The following is a 24,712-nucleotide window of genomic DNA, read 5'->3' as shown; positions in this document are numbered from 1 at the left end:
GCGGCGTTTTCCGCGTACCCAGTTGCCGGGACGTCCGGGCGCCCCGGCTCGGCCCGGGCCCGGGCCAGCTGCACCTAGGCAGGACTCTTTCGGACAGTCCTTGACTTTGAGTGGTTCAGAAACCAAGAAACGGAACTGTCCGGTCCGGACTCCGATTCGGCCCGGACTCTCGGGCCTAACCAGAGGGAAAGCGGAACTGTCCGGGGCTGGTGGACAAGTTTGGAATAGTCCTTGGCTAGGTTTCGGAACTCTTCGCTATTGTAAGGGGCGCGTGAAAATCTGGCCAGAAAATCCTGTACTTTTGCCGGTTTTCCTCCCGTCTTTGAATCAGCTGATGGCGCGCGGTGGCGCGACAGGGCGAGGGGGGAAGGGGAGGGGAAGGGGGTGCGGCGCGGTGCAGCGCGGCAGTGCAGTGGCTGGTCAGGTGAGCTTGACGCGCGGGGTATCGTCGGCGAGGAGGGCTGTGTTTAATTCCATGTTGTGATTTTTCAGCCATCTGCCGTGGTCCCTGCGGCCCCTGCGGCCCCCGCGGCCTCAACTTGGAGTAACCAAGGCCTCAACCAGCTCCGCCGAGGCCAGCATTGCAAAATCTTTGCAAGCTGGAAAGTAATGCTTCGCAATGCAGAGACGTGAGAATGTGATCCTCATCCAAATTTGTGTGAGAGTGTAAGGGAGAGTGGGGTAATTCCGGACGCTTTTTTTCTTTTTGGTCTTTGAGCTTAAATATGCTTCTTGGGTCAAATGTTATAACAGGAGAGTAAAGTATGGACCTTTACCTTCAAAATGATATACATGAAATCCAAATCTCAGCAACGGTTAGGGAGATATAGGCGCCTAACAAAAGCCCTGCACGTGTCCGGAATTGCCCCAGCCTGGGGTAATTCCGGATGACCTATGGGGCAATTCCGGACGACCTTAAAATTTGACACTACTCGAGCTTACTTTCGCTTGTTTTGATGTAAGGTATGCTTTTAGAAGGCGTACAAGGACATTTGCTGCGAACTGAAGCGTTTGATTATCGCTCAAAGCATATTAAAAGGAATAGTTTCTATCAAAACCCCTAAATTGACAACACTGTCTTGAGCAAAGCTCTTAAACATAGCTGCAATGCTAATTTTCGTTCTTTCTTTATCCTTCTTAACGGTGGGGATGCATGTCCACAATTTTGAACCCACTACCTTAACATTATGCGCGAAATTGAAGAAAATAACCCTTCTTGTCCGGATTTACCCCACAGGTAGTGAAAACATTTGATGTTCAATTGTAAGAAAACGGCGAGCCATACGAACACTCCCGAAACGCCAAAGTAAAGTCCAATGACCATATTATATGATAAAATTTTAGTCATGTGACTGAACTTGACGCTAAGGTACGATAAGTACATGGAAATACGAGTGAAAGATGCCGCTTTTGCCTATTTTTGATGGTACTCAAATTTCGTGAAGCGACCACAGCCAAACGGTTTGACGTCCTACCTTGGCGATTTGGAATTATCATTTTTAACTGATTATCTTCCTCTGTTAGGCGGGCTTTTGAGTTACCTTCACTCAAACCCAGTGAAAATCGAAGTGTCCGGAATTACCCCGTGTCCGGAATTACCCCACTCTCCCTTACCTCTATCCCAAAATTGGGCATTGATCACATTCTCAGAGTATGCTTTTGTGCCTCCAGTGTTTGCTCAAAATGCGTCTTTCAAGCGTGACGAATGAAGGGAAAATAACTCCAGCCAAATTTGTACACCGAAATTCATCAAACATGTAAAATTCATTAAAATTCATCGAAATTTGACTGAAATTCATCGATGTTTGACTGCAATTCATCGAAATTTGACTGAAATTCATCGAAATTTGACTGAAATTCATCGAAATCCGACTGAAATTTATTGGATTTGTGCACTTGCCCTTGTGACGAATTCCTCGTTGCAGTGGAAGCAGCCTCCGGTTGCTGCGTGCGGCGGGCGTGCCCCGGCCCACCCTGGCGTCGCTGCTGCGGGCCCACAGCGCCTCGCTGGACGAGCTGTGGCTGGGCGTGGGCACTCCGGGGCCCGGGGAGTGGCCGCGCGAGTGCCGCGACCTGGACGCCCTGCTGGCCGAGTGCGGCCTGCGCGTGTCCAGGGTCGTGCTGCAGCGCTGGTACGGCGGCCCGTGCCGCTGCGGCGCGCAGCTGGCGGCGGTGCGGCGAGTCCTGCCCACCGCCAAGGTGCAGTGCCGGGTCTGCGACCACGTCCCGTCGGAAGACTTCTAGCCTCTGCAAGCGCCCCCCTCCCCCCGCAAAAAAATGTTGGGGGCTCCCTTACCACCAGTTTTAGCTCAAAATAAAGTCGAAAATTCTTTCGTTTTTGATTCTTAGCTCGCTCTGCTCGCAGGTTTTCCTAATTTTCGTCTATTGATTTCACAGTTCGAAGCGTCCTTATAGAATCATCCCAACTGCCAGGGTAGATCCAAGACAATCCTAACTGTCAGAGCAGATCCAAGACAATCCTTTACTTTTCGTGTCAATTCTTAACTTTCCTCACTGCACACATCACGTGAAAAGCGGTGTTTCCTCAAAGTCAGTGACGCCAACATGCTGCATAAAATTACTCGCCGAAGGGCTTAAAGTTTCATCCTTATATAAATACGTGGACATTGTATTTCAGAAATCTCGAGATTCTCTGATTTGCAGTGAAGATACTTCATGAACACTTTTAGGTACCTCTGCAGTTCAGATAGTTGTAAATCAGTTGACAGTTAGGATTGTCTTGGATCAGCTCTGGCATTTAGGATTGACTTGGGTCTGCTCGGACAGCTAGGATTTTCTATTATGACGCGTCGATGTACGCTCCACGCTGGAGCATGGAGTGAGAGTGAACGCGCCAGATGGCGTGTACCTGCAAATATACTGTTCCTGGAGTCCCCTACCTTTTGCATGTAAAGCAGAGCAACAGTGAGCTTGTAGGTACACGCCACTGGCAAGCATGCTCCAGCGTGGGGTGACATGTCAGGTTGGCTCCAGGTGGAGTGTCTCACTTGCAGACTTGCTTCAACCTGAAGCATGCTAGATCAACACTTGCGTTTGTAGAGATGCTGCTTGTGGCTTGTGATGTGCGCAGTGGCATTTTTTTGACCCTGGCTGCTTGTGATGTGCGCAGTGGCATTTTTTTTTAAATCCTGAATCGAATGTTGGAAAAAAACGCCTGAGGTAAGAGGAACACTTCTATGGTGTTTTGGCCCAAAATAAAATCAATTTGCAAATTGACAATTATCTCAGCTAAACCTGTACCAGATTACTGCCACAAGTCATTCTACAAAATTCTCAGAAATGTGTTTATTATTACAGTTTTACATGAAGAACCATACCGAATAAAGAAATTTGAACTTCTCAGACAGGTGTTTATTTTTATGTTTTTACATGAAGAACCATACAGAATAAAGAAACTTTAACTTCTCAGAAAGGTGTTCATTTTGACATATTTACATGAAGGACAATAAAGAATCAATCAACCACATTTAGTTTTATGTGATGCCACCGGGACCCCGCGGCAGAAGCACGGCGAAAAAGCAAACATTAATTTACTCCCTTCGTAACTTTTTCAACAATACCACACGTTGATGTCAATCGAGTTGGGCCGAGAAGTGGAAAAGCAGGTGACTGAATCAGAGATAATTGAGGAAATCAGCTTTTTCAGGAGGATAAATAGTAAGAGCGGCGAACGGAGAGCCTGCAATCTATGTCCGGTCGCCGGCGCTGGAACTCAACCAGCTCAGCGGCGGCACAAGATAAGTCCCCCTCCCCATCAGAACGCCAAGTCACATCTCCCGAAACCCGCTTGATTCCACCAACCTCCGCCAACCGAGGGAGCAAGTGGAACGGGAACGCGTCGATGTGGACGGACTCCAGCCGGGGCAGGGACTTCAAGAACCCCAGCACAGAGTCGTGAAAGAACTCCCCCAGGATGCTGCCGAGGGAAACATTCGTCACGTTCGGAGTCCGGGTCCCGAGAGCCGTGACAACCCTCCACACGGCCTGGCGGTGGTTCGGGTCCCACAGCCACGAGGCCGCAGCCAGGCGCAGCTCTCGCAGGCTTAGCAGTTCACCGCTTGCACGAAGCGCGCGCTCTGTGGCCGACCACGCCCGGAGTTGGTCCTGCTCGCTTCGCCCTATAGTATCAAACTGTATCAGCAGAGACAGGCTGCGTAGCCTAGTCAGCGACATGGACACAGCTGCTCCCTCGATGCCGCAGTGCAGGCTCCGAAGCTCCACGCAGCGGGGCAACTCGGCAAGGACGTCTGTCGAAGAAAAACACATCAGATTACACACTAAATGTTTTAGCACAAATTTTGTACGAGACATCACAGTTTTTTGTGCACACGAACTTTTCGTACAAATTTGTACAATATTTTGTACAATTTTGTACAAAAATGGCGAAAAATGTGCAGTTTTTCGTACGAAAATACGAAAATTTCGTGTGCACAAAACACTGCGATGTCTCGTACAAAATTGTACATAACATTTAGTGTGTATTGGGAAAGACAGTGCGCCCGAATCTGGCGAGACAAGTCGACGCGTCCTAAAAGAATGATCCGAACTTGAGCGGATCTAGGCCGAATCGGACCGACTTTACCCCGACCCCTTTCGACTTGGCCCCCAATTTTTTTTCTTACTCGCCTTGGTCCCAAAAGTCCCCAAAAAAAAATTTGGTGCAAAAATATTGAGTTTTGGCGGAGTTGTGGGGGTCTCGAGTTTTTGACCTTTTTCAAAATATTGAAAAGGCTGAAGAAACGAAATTTTATTTTTTCCCAGGAAATGCAAGTTGGGGTGGCTTTGCTGGTTGTAATCAATGAGAACAAGGTAGAAGATCATGATTTGGGCAAAATCTGCCCACCGTGAGCGCCCTACCCACTTTGATGAACACACAAACTGTCAATTTGGAAGTTTTACTTAAAAATGCAAATATCTGACCTTGCCCCAACTTTTAAAATGCACCACTATGCATTGAAAATTGCCTTAGGGCACTACTAAAAAGAACGACAAAAATCTGAGGCGGTGAAGTAAAAATTTTTCTCTACGCGTTCTAGAAAGCGTAAACTTAACTTTGGACTTTTTCGCAAACTTTCCAGAGCGAGCCCACTTTTCCGCAAATCGTGTTCCTTTGTCATCAAATATGATCAAAATAGATGTCATACACACAAACTCATACACACAAACTCATTATGTCCCACAGTTACCTGAGAGGAGCGCACATAAACATTATTGTTTGTAAACAATGAAACAGTGAATACCCTGTCTGAAGGCGAGGGGTGGGGGGGGGTGGGTTTAGAGAGGGGAGGTTCGGACGACGGTTGCGTTTCTTGTGTGGGCCAATGTTTACAGGCTTTGCTTCCGTCATCCTTTCAGTATGGAGCAATTCACAAGTGAGCATTTCTTGAATGTACACACTATAATACCCCAGCCTATGATGGTTTTACCGCTGGCCTTACTAATGAAGTGAGAAAACTCACTGAGGAGAAGTTCACATAACATCTATTTTGATCATATTTGATGACAAAGGAACACTATTAGCTGGAAAGTGGGCTTGCTCTGCAAAAGTTTGCGAAAAAGTCCAAAGAAGTTTACGCTTTCTGGAACGCGTAGAGAAAAATTTTTACTTCACCGCCTCAGATTTTTGTCGTTCTTTTTAGTAGTGCCGTAAGGCAATTTTCAATGCATAGTGGTGCATTTTAAAAGTTGGGGCAAGGTCAGATATTTGCCTTTTTAAGTAATACTTCCAAATTGACAGTTTGTGTGTTCATCAAAGTGGGTAGGGGGCTCTCGGTGGGCAGATTTTGCCCAAATCATGATCTTCTACCTTGTTCTCATTGATTACAACCAGCAAAGCCACCCCAACTTGCATTTCCTGGGGAAAAATGAAATTTCGTTTTTCCAGCCTTTTTAATTTTTGAAAAAGGTCAAAAACTCGAGACCCCCACAACTCCGCCAAAACTCAATATTTTTGCACCAATTTTTTTTTTTTGGACTTTTGGGACCAAGGCGAGGAAGAAAAAAAATTGGGGGCCAAATCGAAAAGGGCCGGGGTAAAGTCGGTCCGATTCGGCCTGGATCCGCTCAAAGTTATTGTGGCATCAGGAATGTATTTTGGTTTCTAGTTGCTCACTATAAGATGAACTTAAACCCAAAGGGAAAGCGCCCAACTCCCTTTAGTTAGTGAGCTATGGAAGTTTATGTAAAAAATTAAGTTGTTGGCCCAAATTCTCCTCAATCCAGTTGTTGAGACCTGAATTTTTTAAATACAAGCTTATTTGTTGGTAAAAGCTCCCGTCTTTATCTTGTTTCACTGATAAATAGTTGAACTGCTCTACTGCTCCAGCAATAGCCACGGTGCTCGTTATTCCAAAATGTAATGTTATATTATAATGCCACACACTGTGTTAATTTTGAGAGCGAAATAGTGTTTTTTGTCTGCACGGAGGCTTACAAAGTCAAAATATCTTCAGTTTGACACTAGCTATAATCAAATTGATAGGCAAAAGGAAATTTTTTTTTAATTTTTGGGGTAAACATGAGAAAAACACTAACCGTAAAATAGTTCATATCAATTAAACTAGCTAGACCAAGACATGGGACACAACTCAAAATCTTCCCTGTTAGTTGATCTTTGAATATTTTTTTTTCAAAATCAATTGCTGCATCTTTGGAGTAAAATAAAAAAATTCCTATTTTGACAAAACTTAATGAAAAATTTTCAAAATTTTTTTTCACATGTCTTTGGGCCGAGGAAAACCCAAAACCAAAGTTTGGTTTGATTTGGACAACCTTTGTCGAAAACCCTGCTTTTCCCACATTGACAGCGTCTACGATTGTCTTGTGTCTTCTCTGGCAGTTAGGATTATTCTATTAGAACGCATCGAAGTCTCACCCCATTTACAGGGACGAAACAAGACATTGTACGCTAAAGGTTAAGGGTACGGACTTTTGCCAGTACTCCCAAGAGTATCTCCACACAAACTTGAGAAACAAGAAAGATAACTTATCCTTTTGACAGGAAGTCACAAGTTACGGGTTATAACGTTAACTCTTACGATAACGTTATGATGCCGTTTTGGGGTAAGTTAAGGATTCCTGGTGTGTCACGGAGCAGTAGGTTGTCCATGCCGAGACAATCCTAGCAAAATCGTAGGTTGGGGGTCCGGAAACGGTTGTGAAACAGCGGCTGGCGGCCATTTTGCTTTGTGTCTCACTCCCACAAATGGAACAGACATGATGACACGACTTTAGAAAGCCCACACTTTTCGCCAATTGTCAAAAATTGAAAAACTGGCCTGACAGTCCGCTTCCTTGAACTAACCGATCAATTTGAACCAAAATGTTGCATTTTGGAGTTACTCCGAACCCCAAGACTGGTATCATGAAGGAATCAGTGCACCAAACCTTACGACTCCGTGTGTCTCCGATCAAACCACACGTTCATACGTCAGTAATTGATTCCATTAGACGCCCATCTTCACTGAAATAACACCTCCCTAGAAAGCTAGGCCCACCGCGAATGCTGTGAAAATTCTCTTACCCTCGGATGACGAAGACGAACCCTCGCAACGGATGTGGCGCACAGACTGCGCCGCGCAGCCGACGAGGTCTGTCAGGAACAGCCGGCAGTGTTCCACTCTCAACACAGACCAAGGCTCTAGCGTGAGTCTTCTAAGCTTGGGCAGCCGTCGTCCCCTCAGCTCTCCACCGTACTGGAAGCGGTTAGGTAGCATGATGTGGAGCTCTTCCAGGTTCTCGCACTGCCCCAAGGCGCGCTCGAACGGAGTTCCTGCCTGCAGCAAGTAGCCTATCTCCAGGCACCGGACGTGACCCACTCTCCTCGACACAAAATCGAGAAGATGGCAAAATCCGGCCGGCCTCGAATACGCCGAAGAACTGTCGTGGGTATCATTATAAAAAGCGGGTCGCGCCAGCAAAATCTCACGGACATCAGCTCGGCAGCGGCCCATAGCAGAAGGTATGAGATCTTCGCCAAAGCGGCACCGCGAGGGACGGTCGGAACCGTAGCCGGCGACGTCGAACTCGACGCAACGGAGTGAGGGCGCGTGGAGGAGGATGCGCGCTGCATTCTGAATCACGTCGTGCCCATCATGCTCGTCCTCGTCACCGCCTTTGGCCTCGTAGTGGAAGCAGCCTTTGATGTGCACCGTGACGCTGCTCCAGGCGCCGGGGTCGCGGGACAGGCGGTGCCAGCGCCTGCAGACCAGCGGCACCGCGTCGAGCAGCGTGAGGCCGTCGTCGACGCGCCCCAGCACCTCGAGCAGCAACTCGTCGGGCAGCGCGTCCATCCTCACTGCAACAGAGGGAAAGCATACGTTGATACTTTCACTGAAAAAAGTAGTCGTAATTTTACGACATATTTGGCGATGAATGCTTCATAATGGCTCGTTTCATGCCCACTACGAAAAAATCACAAATGAACAATTATGTGGCTTCCATATTTTTGTTAAAAAAGTGCCTGAAAATGTCCGAAAGGTTTGCAGATTTCACGAACCATTCATAAAATAATGAACCATTCATAGTTTAATTGTTCCTAAATTTAATGTAAGCGGGCATTCCACGTCAAACCGTCATGCACTGTTAAAAAAAGTGCTGTAAATTAACAGCACTTATGCTGTTAAGTTTGATAGCAGCACGACTTGCTTTATTACAAGCATGTTGTAGCCCTCGATGCTGTTTTCTGACAGTTCGATTGTAATAAAACAATACTTCTTTGGAGTCTTCGACGATGTCTTCCCAACATTTGTGTTGATTTCATCGTGCTGTTATTAAACAAGACACTTGTAACCTGACAACAAAATATGTTTTAAGATTGCAAAAGGCTGTTTCTAAACATGAAACCTGTTCAACGACAACACAACTATTTTGAATGACGATTACATTGTTGTTACTTGACAAGGAAATTGTTATGAAACGAAAGAGCTGTTTCTAGATGGGTTTCCCGTTCAGACACAAAACAATACTGTTGTTTTATAACAGCATTACTGTAGGTGATTGTGTTGTAATATTACAGTGCATTTTTAACGGTGTGGTCCAAAACGTCCGGCCCCAACTTTTTCTATCGTAGCCTCGGAACGGAACACTCCTATAAATTCTTTTGACAAAAATATTCAGAACTTTGGCCGTGGTGACTTTTAGAAACTTCAAAATAAAATTGCAAGCCTTAAAAAATAAATTGTGTCTGTAGGCGCCATTAGCAAATAGGTTGAAAACAGAAAATGGCAAAATGATATAGTTTGGGACCCCAAACCTTTGCCAGAAAAAAAGGTTTTGACTGAAAATACACCGTTTTTTAGAATTCCCAAAACACGCCATCTTACTTTTGAACCATGGGGCGTTCCACGTCAAACCATCGTGGTCCAAAACGTACTTGCTCAGATCCGGCCCCCAATTTTTTATCTGATAGTGTACCACCCAAAGACCACTCTCATAAATTTTTTTGAAAAAAAAATTCAGAACTTTGGCCGCAGTGATTTTTTGAAACTTCAAAAAAATATATATATATTTTTTTTTAGTTTTTTTAAAATTGTGTATCTAGGTGCTCAAATGGGTTGAAAACAGTAAAGGGCAACATAAAATAGTGAAAAAAAAATTGGGACCCCCAGCCCTTACCAGAAACAAAGTTTACGATAAAAAAAAAAAAACATGGTTTCTTGAATTCCCAAAATACGCCCTCTCACTTTTGGACCATATTGGCATCAAAGGACCCCAATGAGGTACTCTAACTGTCACTAAAAAATTAGGGACGGCAATCCATAAACACCAGAGATATTGTCAAACAACTCTAAAAGTTATCGAAGGTCATCGAAGCTTTTTCCCACAAAATTGTCAAAATGGGACCTATATTGGTTCCGCTGAGGCGCTGTGCACTGAAATACTATTCAACTGTCTGTCTTGACAGCATGGAAGATGTGAGAGAGGTGAAGGTCAGCATTACAAGAGTTTTGGAATTACACGGCAATAAGTTTTTTTAATTATAATAACCAAATGCGACAAAATGCATTGTTTGGCAGTCGCCAACTGAAGCTCATTGATTGGTGGGGACTTCATCCAGGTCATCTTCATTTTCTTCTTTTAAGTCTCCAGCAGTTGCATGGTCAAGGTGAAGATGGCTTGGATGAAGTCCCCACCTATCAATGAGCTTCAGTTGGCGACTGCCAAACAATGCATTTTGTCGCATTTGGTTATTATAATTAAAAAAACTTATTGCCGTGTAATTCCAAAACTCTTGTAATGCTGACCTTTACCTCTCTCACATCTTCCATGGTGTTAAGATAGACAATTGAATAGTATTTCAATGCACAGTGCCTCAGCGGAACCAATATAGGTCCCATTTTGACGATTTTTGGGGGAAAAGCTTCGATAACCTTCGATAACTTTTAGAGTTGTTTGACAATATCTCTGGTGTTTATGGATTGCCGTCCCTAATTTTTTAGTGACAGTTAGAGTACCTCATTGGGGTCCTTTGATGCCAATATGGTCCAAAAGTGAGACGGCGTATTTTGGGAATTCAAGAAACCGTGGTTTTTTTTATCGTAAACTTTGTTTCTGGTAAGGGCTGGGGGTCCCAATTTTTTTTTTTCACTATTTTATGTTGCCCTTTACTGTTTTCAACCCATTTGAGCACCTAGATACACAATTTTAAAAAAACTAAAAAAAAAATTATATATTTTTTTTTGAAGTTTCAAAAAATCACTGTGGCCAAAGTTCTGATTTAAAAAAAAAAAAAAATTATGAGAGTGGTCTTTGGGTGGTACACTACCAGATAAAAAATTGGGGGCCGGATCTGAGCAAGTACGTTTTGGACCATGATGGTTTGACGTGGAACGCCCCCCCATATTGGCATCAGAAGACCCTCGTAGGGGGTACTCGTACTGTCAGCAAAATATTGAGGATGGCAATCAATAAACACTAGAGATATTGTCATAGACTCTAAAAGCTTAAGTGTTTCCCCAAAAATTGACCAAAAGGGGCCAATATAGGTTAATCCTATCCCCGTGCTCACTACCAACCCACTTTACGGCCGGCTTCCAGATTCGTTCTCCCTCTTGTTCTCCGAAGAGATGACCAAATTAAATCACATTTGTCTTCACTTTTACTACCTCATAAATTGGGTTTGCTAACCAGTCGCCACATTGCAAGGTCGCTGACCGAGGAGTCCAAAGAAAGCATCATGGGAGGCACTACACCGGAAATGGAGTGGATAGGGAATACACTACAAACCTAACTGTCTAAGTACACAATTACACATGCGTGCTTGCAAGTACACACTTACAAACGCATGCTTGCAAGTACACACTTACAAAGGCATGCCTGCAAGTACACACTTACACTCTTATTCCAGGAACGAACCTAGACCGGAAGTCAGCGACAGAACGGGAGAAACAAAAGAGCGTCGGGAGGCCGTGCTGAGCGGTGGTGGCGGCCGGAATCGGCGGAGTGGGGGTGGCATGCGCGCGCCGCCTTCACCCCCACTCTACCGATTCCAACCCCCACCACCGCTCAGCACGGCCTCCCGACGCTCTTTGGTTTCTCCCGTTCTGTCGCTGACCTCCGGTCTAGGTTTTCTCCAACGTACCCGATTGCGAATATTTCATTTCAGACGATGCATCAACCATGTGCGGTAAAAGTGGTCGGAATTTCACCAAGCAGTGGTCTAGCAATGTTTCAATAAGAAACACTGATATAGAGGTTGCACAGGTAGGATGTACAGGGTTTGGGCTGTACGGGCCTGTGTATAGAGGTATTGCGACTCTTTTCCATACCGAAAGTAAGAAGAAAGATACTGTCTTTCATACTGCCGCTGTGTTAATCTCACTTCCGTTCAGAGAAACAGTAGGAAATACCAGTTTCGACAATGCCAAGTGAAGTCGCGGCCTGTTGACTTCCGGTCCAGGATTCACGAAACTTCTTATGAAGTCGATCGCCTTCAACTCGCACCGAACCAATGCTCTCGGAGTGTAGAAGTACTGATTCCATCACTGTGGCAAAAAGGTACGGAAACTTCTTCCGATTTTATTTTTCTTGCAAGATTCTCCGTAGCCCTCTTATTAATATTTTCCGTGGGATCTTTCAGTTTTCTCCGTAGGACCTAGGAGTAGTCCCACGGAGAAAACTGTACGGTCCTCGGGAGAATATTGACGAGGAGGCAACGGAGAATAGAGTACTCCAAAGAAGCTCTGGCCCGGAAGAAGAGCAAAAACGGAAGTAAGACGTTGCCAGTTTCTATGAGAAATATACGCTGCGGACCTCAACTGCAGCGTATATTTTTCATAGAAACTGCAATTTCTTTTTTCCGTTTTTGTTCTTCTTCCGGGCCAGAGCTTCTTCGGAGTACTCTATTGCCACAAGCTATCTACAGAATTTTCCGCACTCTTAAAAGCTTACGAAGCATTTGCTTCGTAACGAAGAAACTGAAGGCGATGTAGAATTTCTTTGAATTATGAAGAAATGCTTCGTATTACGAGGGATTTTGCTTCATGATACAGAGCATTTCTTCGTAGATTTTACAATGCCTTCATTATCTTCGTATTGCGAAGCGATTCTTCGTAGACTTTTTACTGTGCGTAGCTCTTTGCCACAATGATGTAAGGCGAATGCGCTTGGCTGCGGGCCAGAAGACTTCTAGCACTGAGCGCAAGACGACATGAAATCAAATCCGCCCCTCTCTCGGAGAGTTCGGGATGCTGAATCAGTACTCACCCGCACCTCGCGCGGGTCCTTCCGGTCGCTAACACACGCACACCCACGCAGTTACCACTGAACTTTCACACGCTAATGCGTACAGCAGGTCACAATCCCGATGTACTCGATCGCGCAGCAACTTTCCAGGGAAAAGTTTCCCCTGCCAACCGGGCGCGTACTGCGACAGCAGGGAGGAGATGGAGTGGCGTGACCTGCACTGGACTGCGCGCTCAGCAGCGTGAAGCGAGTCGTTGTCGTTCGTCAGCAGTCTGCAACGTCCGCCCAGGGTTGCCAGACTGGGCCGGGCCTGAGTGCTCTCTGGTGGTGACTGGGATCAGATTGACTCTGGCGGGGAAGGGGAAAGAACACTGTTTAAAAAGGTTATTAATGACTACAACACAATAGGGTACTTCGGAGAATACCTAGACCGGAAGTCAGCGACAGAACGGGAGAAACAAATGAGCGTCGCGCGGCTGCGCTGAGCGGTAGTGGGGGTCGAAATCGGCGGAGTGGGGGTGAGGGAGGCGCGCGCATGCTGCCCCCACACGTCTTGATAGAGACCCACAGATCCACGCCGCCGCGGTCCTACTGGCGGCGGTCGGGCCGGAGCCGAGCGGTGCCGAAGAATGCCGAGCGGCCGAGCCGGAGCCGAAGGGGACTTGTGCCGTGACGAGCACGCCTGCGACTGCGACCAGATTCAAGCCCTTTTGATGCTGATAGATTCTGCTCCAAATGGAAATGCATGTTCGTCTGAAGGAAATAGTGGTTGGGACGGAAGGCTACCTTAACATTTTTAATATTAATTGTCCAACCTATCCTAACCAAACCTAACGGGCTCGCAACAGATCTTATTCTAATCGTGACAGATCTTTTTCTAATCGCGACAGATCTTACTCTATTTGCGACAGATCTTGTGCTTGTCGCGCCAATTTTAGGTCACTTGCGACCTGATCCCAATCAAAACTTAATATTCTTAAAAAGAATTCTCCAACCTACTTAGACATGACAAAAACAAAATGGGTCAAACCGAAAAATGTGTCAGAGTAGCCAGTAGTCGAACCATGAACATGAGCGCCCGTAGGCAGAGACGGTTCCCCGGAGCCACGGAGGCGGATAGTGGGAGGGTCCTCGACAACTCTACTTCAGTGACTGACCAAGCCCTCCGTCCTCCGTGGGTCCGGGGTTTATCCCTCTCGGGATACCCCCTAGAGACCCCCGGGACGCCCCGGGGGACCTTCGGGCCGCGCTCGGCGAGGGGACTTCGGGATCGGGTCGGGCGGGTCGGCCGTCGGGCTCGGTAGGACCGCAGTGGCTTGGATCTGTGGGTGCCTATCCGCTTGTGTCCCCACTCTGTCCATCCCGGACCCCACCACTGCTCAGCACAGCCTCGCGACGCTCTTTTGTTTCTCCCGTTCTGTCGCTGACTTCCGGTCTAGATTTCCTCCGAAGTACCCTATTACCAACCTCGACAACACTTTGGTAGGACGACGGACTCGGAATACAACTGCCCAAGGTTCGAATACTCATTTTGGAGTAGCTTTTTTACCGTTTTACGTTAACGTGCCAGGAATAAACATTCACTCGTCACATCTGATTGCATTCAGTCATGACTGCATTATGTTACAGTGTACTGTGACATAATTTGATTTAGTGGCAGTGAGTAAAATAGACAGTCAACAACATAAGAGTATATCTCACAATTAAAGTGGCGCGACTAAACGATCTAAATGTGGCCATCGAACGTTAAATTGAACCCCCAGCGACCAAACAGATTGGTTGTCACAGCAGTAAGTTTACGTGTGGCCTTAAAACATTTCCCTCATTGTGTGAGAGAGGGGGGGGCACAACTAAAGAAGGTTTTCCTTTAAACTTTTTGGCTGAGCGGTAGCGAAGCCCGTTACTCCAGTGGGGTTAAAAAACTTTTCTGTCTGTGTGTGTGCGTCTGTGTGCACTACTCCTGAACAGCTTGGCCGATCTGGCTGAGATTTTGCAGGGTTATTAGGTATGTCCTTTTTTTTAACATTTAAAAAACGGCAGAAAAAAGACAACTTATTTGGTACTTTGAACTTTTAGACAAGTTCCATATCGTTTCCTATGTTTTGGAGGGCGCTGATGAAAATAGTACCCATTCTGACCCCCGACCCAAAATTAAGTCCCATTAGTGAAAATTTTGATCACCATATTCAATTTTTAGGGGGGGATCACGCTTATTCCTACGGTCCGACTGGGAAAGCAGCCTGCCGAAGGCAGGCTATAGCGCCTCAGGCCAAGGTAGGCGTACACGCCAGGCGTGGATTGTCGAAACTTGCGCAGCATCGCGACGACAAGACACGGTCTGGCGTACACCTACCCTGTTAATCATTACGTCTTTCAGGCGTTTATTCCTTTGAACTTCTTACTAGTTTTACTCCTGATTTCATATTGAGAAATGCCAAGCAATCATAATACTCAAGAAAGTCTCAGTACTTACACTTCAAATGGAAAGGCGATACTCAAGTACATTTTTTGGCGGTGCAATTGAGTATCGCCAACAAACGGCATTACGGAGAAGTATTGCCTTCAGAACGGCGATACACAGAAGTATCGCCAAAATGTGGCGATATTTTCGGGTATCGCCAAAACCACGGCATTAAACTAAGGACTTGTCACCTTGATTTGTGCAACGTTTATTGCCAAATCGTGGCAATACCCCGAAGTATCGCCAAATTTGGGCGATACTTTTGTGTATCGCCGTTTTGAAGGCATTACTTTTCCGTAAGGCGAATATTGGCGATACTCAATTGTATCGCCTATAAAAGGTACTATATTGCCTTTGGATTTGCAGTGTAACGATACAAATCTATCACAAAACGGACAAATTTGTTGGTAATACGAAGGAATTGGTCATAAATTAATGAGAACTCGTCACCATATGTTAAAACTTTGCTGCGCTGTCATTATTCTTAGCGTTTTGCTCGTAATACGACGAAGATCTAGCTCGCAGAATCATGGGAGTGGACGTCTCTTCTAAAGACGTCATTCTTTATGCAGAATGTTCTAAATTTCGTATAGAGAATTCCAAAATCTGTTACAAATCGCCCCATACTCACTTACCCTAATGAACTGAAAGTTGTTGATCCCTGTAAGATATCGTTATACCAAAGCTGTTAGTGTGCACTGTAAAAATTAATATGCGGAATAAACGACGGATCCTTCGGCAAAAAAATTGCCAATGGTTCCTTCGTTAATTTACGAAGCTCTTCGTATATTTACAAAAACCTTCCTTATTATTTTGAAAGATCTCTCCTGATTTTCCAATCACAATGGAAATTTACGAAGCACCTTCGTAAATCTACAAAGATCCTTCGTAAATTTACAGGGAACCTTCGTTTATAAACAAAGAAACTTCGTTAATATATAGAGATCCTTCGTAATTATACGTCTGGAATTAACGACGGATCCTTCGGCAAAAAACTTGCCAACACTTCCTTCGTTTATTTACGAAGGTCCGCCGTAGATTTACGAAGACCCGTCGTAGATTAACGAAGCCCGTCGTAAGTTTACGAAGCCCTTCGTAAATTTACAACGGATTTTGTAAATTTACGATTTTTCTTCGTAAATTTACAAAGAACCTTCATAAATTAACGACGAACCTACGTTGATTTACAAAAGTTCCTGTAGGAAAGAAACATTTACAGACATTCCCAAAAACCCTTCGGAAAATATTCCGTCGTAAATTCACAACATATTTTTTACAGTGTGAGAGTGGTCGTCCGAGGTACATGACCATCTTTGTCAAAAAGAAACTGAGAGTCTTAAAGTGACTCAAACTATATTAAGGAAAGATAATTTCCAGATGCATGTGCACAGATACGCAGATAAATGGCTCAATTCACTCCGAAGAGTAACAAAAATTTTCAACAAGACAACAACACAGCGGTGTGGGATAGAGTACTCCAAGGAAGCTCTGGCCCGGAAGAAGAACAAAAACGGAAGTAAGAAATTGCAGTTTCTATGAGAAATATACGCTGTGCATGAGGGTCCGCATAGAAACTGCAATTTCTTACTTCCGTCTTTGTTCTTCTTCTTCCGGGCCAGAGCTTCTTTGGAGTATTGATGCGGGACAGTCTCATCAAAAGCCACTGGCTGGGCGGCCAATCCAAATGAACATGTTCGAAAACAACGTCAATGCTATTGTCGGATCTTCTCTAGCTGCAGTCAAAGAGATTTATGATTCGAACGTGCTTTTTCATCTTTTGAAGTAAGCTGTACAGAGCCGAAAAGGAGCTCAGCTATGGACACTTCCGCCAGAGCGCCGAGTGAAGAACAAGAAGAATTACAAAAGCCGGAAACAGTCCATTAAATTCGCTCCTTTGATCATATTATGGGTTCGTTTGGGTTCTAAAAATTATTTAAAATTGAAAAATGACGAGTTTCATGATAGTTAACAGTCAAAACCTATAAATAAGACGTTTATGGGAACTGGTTCCTAAACCATTTCTTCCTCTTGTTCTTCACTCGGCGTTCTGGTGGTCGGGTCCGGCTCGGCTCCCCCCACTTTCTTCCTTTCTCCTTGAGTCGAGTTTCGCCATGAAAACAGTGATTTTAAGAGCAAATTTCTCACAACTGGCCTTTAGCTTTTTACCCACATTTCAACATTGGAATCACCGTTCAAAGTTCTACTAGTGTGCAAAATCTCATTATAAAGCTACAGAAAATTTTCAAAATGCATAAGGGGTCACACGAGTTGTATCTCGCGCCGGCTGAATACTGGGGATACTAAGGCTACTTCGTGCCTAACAAGCGTCGTTTTCGGTAAAAACTACCCCTCACTTCCCCTTCCAGCACCTCTTTGAGTGGGGGTACCAGTCCCAACCAGCATCACATCGCTCGGCCCGGACCTCGCTTCGAAGGTGTCCAAGTTTCAGACATACGCGACAAAAGCAGACGACCGTGGCGCGACGCAATGATGTGCCGGCACTTGGCGGCGGTGGACTCGCCGGCCCGACGGCAGGCGATGCGCCGTGCAGGTAGGCAAGCCAACTCACTCGGCCGCGACAGGGCCCAAGTGGATCAAAAGTGATTCGGAAGCAAGATTTAGGCCAGTCAGCCTCTCCGGCGGTGGGAGACATAAAAATTAGGTTGTCTTAAGTTTTAGGTCTATACTTTTGGTTTGGACCATAAATGTGAAGAGACTGTTCCATGCCATCCAGGATCATGCTACAAGCAAAGAAGTATTGTGAGTAACAAAATGCATATTTAAAATGTTACTTTGAAGTAGTATCCAAAGTAGCATTAAAACGTCGAACCATTGAATTTGTAGCATAGTCGTTGAAGACGTTTTCGGTGGTTGGTAACATACCCACTAAATACAAGGACGATCGGAGGGAGGCGGTCGTGGCACAAAGCGTTTTTTCTGAAACGAGATTACTCCGGATGTCGCTGTTCTTGAAACTTTCTCGTTTTGGCTACATGAGGTCACCGAAAGGGCGAATCAGTTTTTACTGTGTCGGCATGTAACAAAAGAACATGACGAACTTTTAAGGTTACTTATCTTCCAAAGTATAGCTGGCAGTGCTTTGGTTTTTGGTGATTTAGTTGCTTACTATGAAAAACTTTTACAGCCACAGACTGGACTCCCAACTCCCATTAGTTCCAAAGTTATGAGGGTTTTAGTGTTATTTTAGTCGTTTACTAAAAATTCTCCTTGCGATGAACCAAAAAGTTAACGGGGGTGTGATTTTTTATTTTAAGGCCCAATGGACATGCAAACAGACTAGCAAAGCCGGATTTGACAATATATGCATAGATAAGCTGTAATTTCTGTTTGGAAAATGCGTTTTGAATTTTTTACTTAAATTTGGTAAAATTTTGATATTTTTTTGTGTTTTGTGTTTTTTGAGAAAAATTCCTGTTTCATGTTGGAATTTTGGACATTCGGCTTTGCTACGAGATAGACAAATCAATAAAGAACTTGTAAAACAAAAATCAAGTCTCGACAACTTTTGGTTCATCGCAAGGAGAATTTTTAGTAAACGACTAAATTTGTTACGTAAACTTCAATAACTCAGAAAATAATGGGAGTTGAGTGCCTCAACTTTGGGTTTAAGTTCATCTTATAGTAAGCAACCTGAAACCTAAATACAAACATGATGCCACAATTATTTTGAAAAATGATATTTCACATTTTTTCACTTTACAGTAACCTTAAAGATCATAGAAATAAGCAAATAGCGTATCTTCCAGACTGTTGCGTCGCTTCGTAACCTTTCCTAGTCGACAAGGTCGGTGGTCGTGGTGTTTCGCAGGCGTGGAAGGCCTCTTTAGCTTCGCTTTATATACTATCTGGCTAGTAACTGAATTTACAATCAGTGAGGCTTCGAGTGGTTTTTTATCGTTATCATTACACAGATAGTCAGGGAGGAAAAAGGCTTCAAAATCACTGAGGGGAAAACTACATCGCGCAACGGCCTTATCTGTCCGCATATATTGGATTGAGACATTGCTCAACAAAGTGAGCCGGGTGTCCGCTCACTGGTATATTCACCATGGCACCGTACTTCGTCCTGGCAGCGTTGGTGTGCGTTGCGGTTGCGGCACCGCAGTTAGAGGGTGAGTGAAGAATATCGAATTTGAAACTGGTGCGTATCTTTTAGTAGTACCCTGCAACGTAACGAAATCGTTTTTCAACGTTTTCGTCAAAATCTTGCAAATGGCTCACACTGTAGAAATCACATTACAATTACTGTGAAGTAAAACAAGATGAGGAGAACTAACTTTGTAGAATTGAATCGGGGGCTGAAGTGGCTAAATTGTTAATCTTGAGATGGGGCTCTTGCCGTTTGTTGGGTAGTTATGGTTAACATTAATATTCAATCTTCAAACTTTTCCCACGGACTATCAAAATGCATCCAGACAGTACCTCCAAATTCGGACTCGATACTGACGTTTCGTGCCTTCTACTGGTATAAACCTCGAAGTCTGTTCCTTCATTGAAGTAAGGTTTCTTACTGTCAAACTAGTGTTGGAAAAATGATGTATTAGTTTATATCTCAATATCCGATTTCATCCTTTCCTTATGATACGTACAAGAGAATACCGAGATAAAATACCCAAAATTAGAAAAATTTTACTATACTAAAAAACGCCGAAAAAAATAAAAACACACTTTTTTACGTCTTTTTCCACCTTCCCAACACTAGTCAAAACTCAGCTGACAGAACCCTACACTGTAAATCCAAGTGTAGGACAAGTCGACACCGGGCGGAGACAAGTTTGTCCTACGCTTGCAAGTGTCGACCACAGCAGATATCAGACAGGCTGAAGTGTGGCGTGGGGCCACAATAGGAAACTAATTGTAGTTTTCCGTAGGATGTAAAGAAACGCACGCAGGCGTCAGACTGAGTGGAAGACGCACTTGAAAGCGTTGGACACATCTGGCCTAAGCCTACTAGTGTCGAATTGTCCTACGATTGGATTTGAAGTGCAGTGATAAGGTTAACATAGTCCAAAACTATCAAACGAAGCATTCAGAGTCTCAGCTGAGCCGCAATATCAGAATTTCTGACACCAGGTTTCAGACCTCTAGCCGTCAATATCAAGGATACTGTGGAGTGAAACTAGCATGTCCTAGAAATATTTATCACAGGAAGATTATTTTGTGGCCAAAATTAAACCACTGAGATGAATTTATTCCCGAAGTAAATATAGGAGTGTATGGTAAATATTGCAAAACTTTGTCAGGACACTGGAAACGTAATGGTCGGACACATGGCCATATTATGGCGTGACAAAAAGTCACGCCAAAAATTGGCGTGACACGAAATTCACGCCGAAAAACGGCGTGACGTGTGAGTCACGCCCTCATTTGGCGTGAATGACAACGCGTTTTATGGGACAAGACACGCCCAAAAGCGGCATGACAAGAAATTCACGCCGAAAATTGGCGTGAATTATTCAGTCACACCGATTTTTGGCGTGACTCTTCTGTCATGCCGTTTAATGGCGTGACACTTAATTCACGCCCCTGCAATGGCACGAAGTCACGCCGATAGATTTTCAGTGGATTTAGCATTGCTAGTCGTTTCAAATGCTAATAAGGGACGAAAACATTTAAATTATTGGCTGAGCGATAGCGAAGCCTGTTACTCCAGTGCGGTTGAAAAGTTTTGTCTGTCTGTCTGTCTGTCCGTCTGTCTGTCTGTGTGTGTGTGTGTGTGTACACTACTCCTCCTGAACGGCTCGGCTGATCTGGCTGAGATTTTGCAGGCTTATTAGGTATGTTCTTGGCTCGGCACACGCGAAATTTCACCATCCTAGCTCAACTGGTTCAGTTTTTATAGCCGAAAAACACATAAAAAACGGCGAAAAATCGAGTTTTCTGCAGGTAGATCACCTCTGTCTTGAAGAAAGGGGGGTCTGGGGGGCGGAGCCCCCCCGCCTCGACAAGTAAAAAAGTGACAAGGGTCAAGATCGTGTTATCTGTAGATGAAGCAACTCTATCTAGAACAAGGTAGGTTTACGCCAGACAGCGTCTTGTCGTAACAGGCTTCGCGATGTCTCGCGGCCTGTTTCTCCAATCCGCGCCTGGCGTACCTACCTTGGCCTGCGGCGCTGGCCTGCCTTTGGCAGGCATTGGCTTGTCCGTCGGCGGTTACTTGTTGCATGCTGGGGGGCTCCGCCCCCCAGACCCCCCTCAAATATAGATAGAGTTGCTTCATCTACAGAGAACACGATCTTGACCCTCGTAACTTATTTACTTGTCGGGGCTGGGGGGCTCCGCCCCCCAGACCCCCCTTTCTTCACGACAGAAGTGATCTGCCTGCAGAAAACTCGATTTTTCGCCGTTTTTTAAGTGTTTTTCGGCTATAAAAAACTGAACCAGTTGAGCTAGGACAGTGAAATTTCGCGTGTGGCGAGCCAAGAACATACCTACTAAGCCTGCAAAATCTCAGCCAGATCGGCCGAGCCGTTCAGGAGGAGTAGTGTACACACACACACAGACAGACAGACAGACGGACAGACAGACAGACAGACAAAACTTTTCAACCGCACCACAGTGTAATGAAAGATCAAAAAGTGGGAAAAAAATATTTTATTGTTCTAACTGACCTAACTTAATGCAGAAAGACGCATTCTGGTAGGAAAAGTGGCACAGGACCATCTAAGCGTCACAGAGACGCCATTTTTGAGAAAAAAAAGGGGTAAAAACGCCGTATTTTCAGTTCTTGACGACCATGGCTTCTGCTGTTTAGCGAATCCGCAACTTTTCTCGACGCCAACTTGTTAAGGGGTACTAGGACAAGACTTGAGAACGTTTGTAGCATTGAACTAGGTGGGGAACTCGAGATATTTCGCCTCAAAGTTTACAAATATCAGAAAAATCTACCAAAAATGCCGTTTTTGAACATTTTTGAAGCCCTGGCTTGGGCTCAATGGTGAATCTGCTACTTTTCTCGACGCCAGCTAGTTGAGGGGTACTAGAACAACACTTAAGATCATTTGGAGCATTGATCTAGGTGGGAAACTTGAGATATTTCGCCTCAAAGTTAGCAAATTTCCTAAAAAAAATCTACCAAAAATGCCATTTTCTGACCTGTTTGAAGGCTTGTCTTCGGCTGTGGCGAATCCGCAACTTTTCTCTACGCCAAATAGTAAAGGGGTACTAGGACAACACTTGATAACATGCAGAGCATTGAGCTAGGTGGGGAACTCGAGATGTTACGCCTAAAAGTTAAATTTTTTTCTAAAATCCTGCTATTTTCTGACCTTTTTGTAGCCCTGGCTTCAGCTCTAAGGTGAATCCGCAACTTTTCTCGACGCTCACTAGTTAAGGGCTACTACGACAAGACTCTAGATCATTTGGAGCATTGAGCTGGGTGGGGAACTCGAGATATTTCGCCTAGAGCAGTAGCCAAGCCTACAAAAAGGTCAGACACTGGCATTTTTGGTAGATTTTTTTAGACACTGGTTAACTTTGAGGCGAAATCTCTCGAGTTCCCCACCTAGCACAATGCTCCAAATGATCTCAAGTGTTGTTCTAGTACCCTTAAACTAGTTGGCACCGAAAAAAGTTGCGGATTCGCCATCGGGCCGAAGCCAGGGCTTTCAAAAGGTCAAAAAATGGCATTTTTGGTGGGTTTTTAAAACATTTTTAAACTTTGAGGCGAAATATCCTGAGTTCCCCACCTAAATCAATGCTCAAACTGATCTCAAGTGTTCTTCTAGTACCCCTCAACTACTTGGCGTCGAGAAAAGTTGCGGATTCACCATTGAGCCGAAGTCAGGGCTTCAAAAAGGTCAGAAAATGGCATTTTTGGTAAGTTTTTTGAAACTTTTTAAACTTCGAGGCAAAATATCTCGAGTTCCCCACCTAGTTCAATGCTCAAAATGATCTCAAGTGTTGTTCTAGTACCCCTCAACTAGAAAGCGTCAAGAAAAGTTGCGGATTTGCCATAGAGCCGAAGCCAGGGCTTCAAAAAGGTCATAAAATGGCATTTTTGGTAGGTTTTAGAAAATTTTGAAACTTTGAGGCGAAATATCTCGAGTTCCCCACCTAGCTCAATGCTCCAAATGATTTCAACTGTTGTTCTAGTACCCCTTAACTACTTGGCGTCGAGAAAAGTTGCGGATTCACCATTGAGCCCAAGCCAGGGCTTCAAAAATGTTCGGAAACGGCATTTTTGGTAGATTTTTCTGACATTTGTAAACTTTGAGGCGAAATACCTCGAGTTCCCCACCTAGCTCAATGCTCCAAACGTTATCAAGTGTTGTCCTAGTACCCCTTTACTGGATGGCGTCGAGAAAAGTTGCGGATTCGCCATAGAGCCGAAGCCAAGCTTTCAAAACGGTCAGAAAATGGCATTTTTGGTAGATTTTTGGGACATTTGTAAACTTTGAGGCGAAATATCTCGAGTTCCCCACCTAGCTCAATGCTCCAAATGTTCCCAAGTCTTGTCATAGTACCCCTTAACTAGTTGGCGTCGAGAAAAGTTGCGGATTCACCATAGAGCCGAAGCCAGGGTTTCAAAAAAGTCAAAAAATGGCAGATTTGGGAGATTTTTAGGAAATTTGTAAACTTTAAGGCGAAATATCTCGAGTTCCCCACCTAGCTCAATGCTCTAAATGCTATAAAGTGTTGTCCTAGTACCCCTCTACTAGTTGGCGTGGAGAAAAGTTGCGGATTCACCATAGAGCCGAAGCCAAGCCTTTAAAAGTGTCAGTAAATGGCATTTTTGGTAGATTTTTTAAATATTTGTTAACTTTGAGGCGAAATATCTCGAGTTCCCCACCTAGTCTAACGCTCCAAATGTTATCAAGTTTTGTCCTAGTACCCCTTAACTAGTTGGCGTCGAGAAAAGTTGCGGATACGCTAAACAGCAGAAGCCGTGGGTGTCAAGAACTAAAAATACGGCATTTTTACAACTTTTTTTTTTCAAAAATGGCGTCTCTGTGACGCTTGGATGGTCCTGTGGCACTTTTCCTACCAGAATGCGTCTTTCTGCATTAAGTTAAGTCAGCTAGAACAATAAAATATTTTTTTCCCACTTTTCGATCTTTCATTACACTGTGCGCACTGGAGTAACAGGCTTCGCTATCGCTCAGCCAATTAAGGAGGGTCTGGGGGCGGAGCCCCCCAGCATGCAACACGTAAGAAGTAACCGACGATGGACAAGCCAATGCCTGCCGAAGGCAGGCTAGCGCCGCAGGCCAAGGTAGGTACGCCAGGCGCGGATTGGAGGAACAGGCCGCGAGACATCGCGAAGCCTGTTACGACAAGACGCGGTCTGGCGTAAACCTACCTTGTCTAGAATAACAGTATTTTCTCATTCTCACCTGTACTGATGTGTACACCGTGATTCACCCCTGCCGTCCATCGAAATCAATTCTACATTGTGCTAAAAAACTACAGTAAATCTTGTAGCGATTAGTACAGCTGTCACTGTAGTTCAGAGTACAGGATTTACTGTACTTTTTATACAGAATCTACTGTACTTTTACGGGATTTACTGTGCGACAGAGTTGG

The 24,712-nt window shown here is 44.8% G+C and overlaps 2 protein-coding genes across 10 annotated transcripts in view; one reads left to right on the top strand and one right to left on the bottom strand.

Annotated features, from left to right (window-relative positions):
• Positions 1-3,602: 3,602 nt before the first annotated feature.
• Positions 3,603-19,009, bottom strand: LOC117640645. 9 transcript variants are annotated; one of them, XM_034377361.1, is made up of 7 exons: positions 18,894-19,009; positions 18,050-18,191; positions 13,131-13,393; positions 12,727-13,053; positions 11,871-12,005; positions 7,544-8,317; positions 3,603-4,268 (listed from the first exon to the last, which is right to left on the bottom strand). In XM_034377361.1, exons 5-7 carry the CDS (start codon positions 12,001-12,003, stop codon positions 3,664-3,666), a joined length of 1,512 nt encoding a protein of 503 aa, XP_034233252.1. In that variant the 5' UTR covers positions 12,004-12,005; positions 12,727-13,053; positions 13,131-13,393; positions 18,050-18,191; positions 18,894-19,009; the 3' UTR covers positions 3,603-3,663. The 9 variants fall into 9 exon arrangements, with proteins under 9 accessions (XP_034233252.1, XP_034233256.1, XP_034233251.1 ...); XM_034377365.1 differs by lacking the exon at positions 13,131-13,393 and having other exon boundaries at positions 11,603-12,005; XM_034377360.1 differs by lacking the exon at positions 13,131-13,393.
• Positions 19,010-19,170: 161 nt separating this feature from the next.
• The window catches only part of LOC117640649, a 48,201-nt gene continuing 42,659 nt past the window's right edge, over positions 19,171-24,712 (top strand). Inside the window, exon 1 of the mRNA XM_034377412.1 lies at positions 19,171-19,299. Within this exon, the coding sequence (XP_034233303.1) occupies positions 19,236-19,299 (64 nt within the window). The 5' untranslated portion in view covers positions 19,171-19,235. The remainder of the gene's footprint in view (positions 19,300-24,712) is intronic.

The sequence above is a fragment of the Thrips palmi genome, unplaced genomic scaffold, assembly GCF_012932325.1.
Source record: "Thrips palmi isolate BJ-2018 unplaced genomic scaffold, TpBJ-2018v1 HiC_scaffold_12, whole genome shotgun sequence".
NCBI lineage: Eukaryota > Metazoa > Arthropoda > Insecta > Thysanoptera > Thripidae > Thrips > Thrips palmi.
Note: the sequence above shows the minus strand (reverse complement) of the source record. Positions and strands in the feature narration are given on the sequence as shown.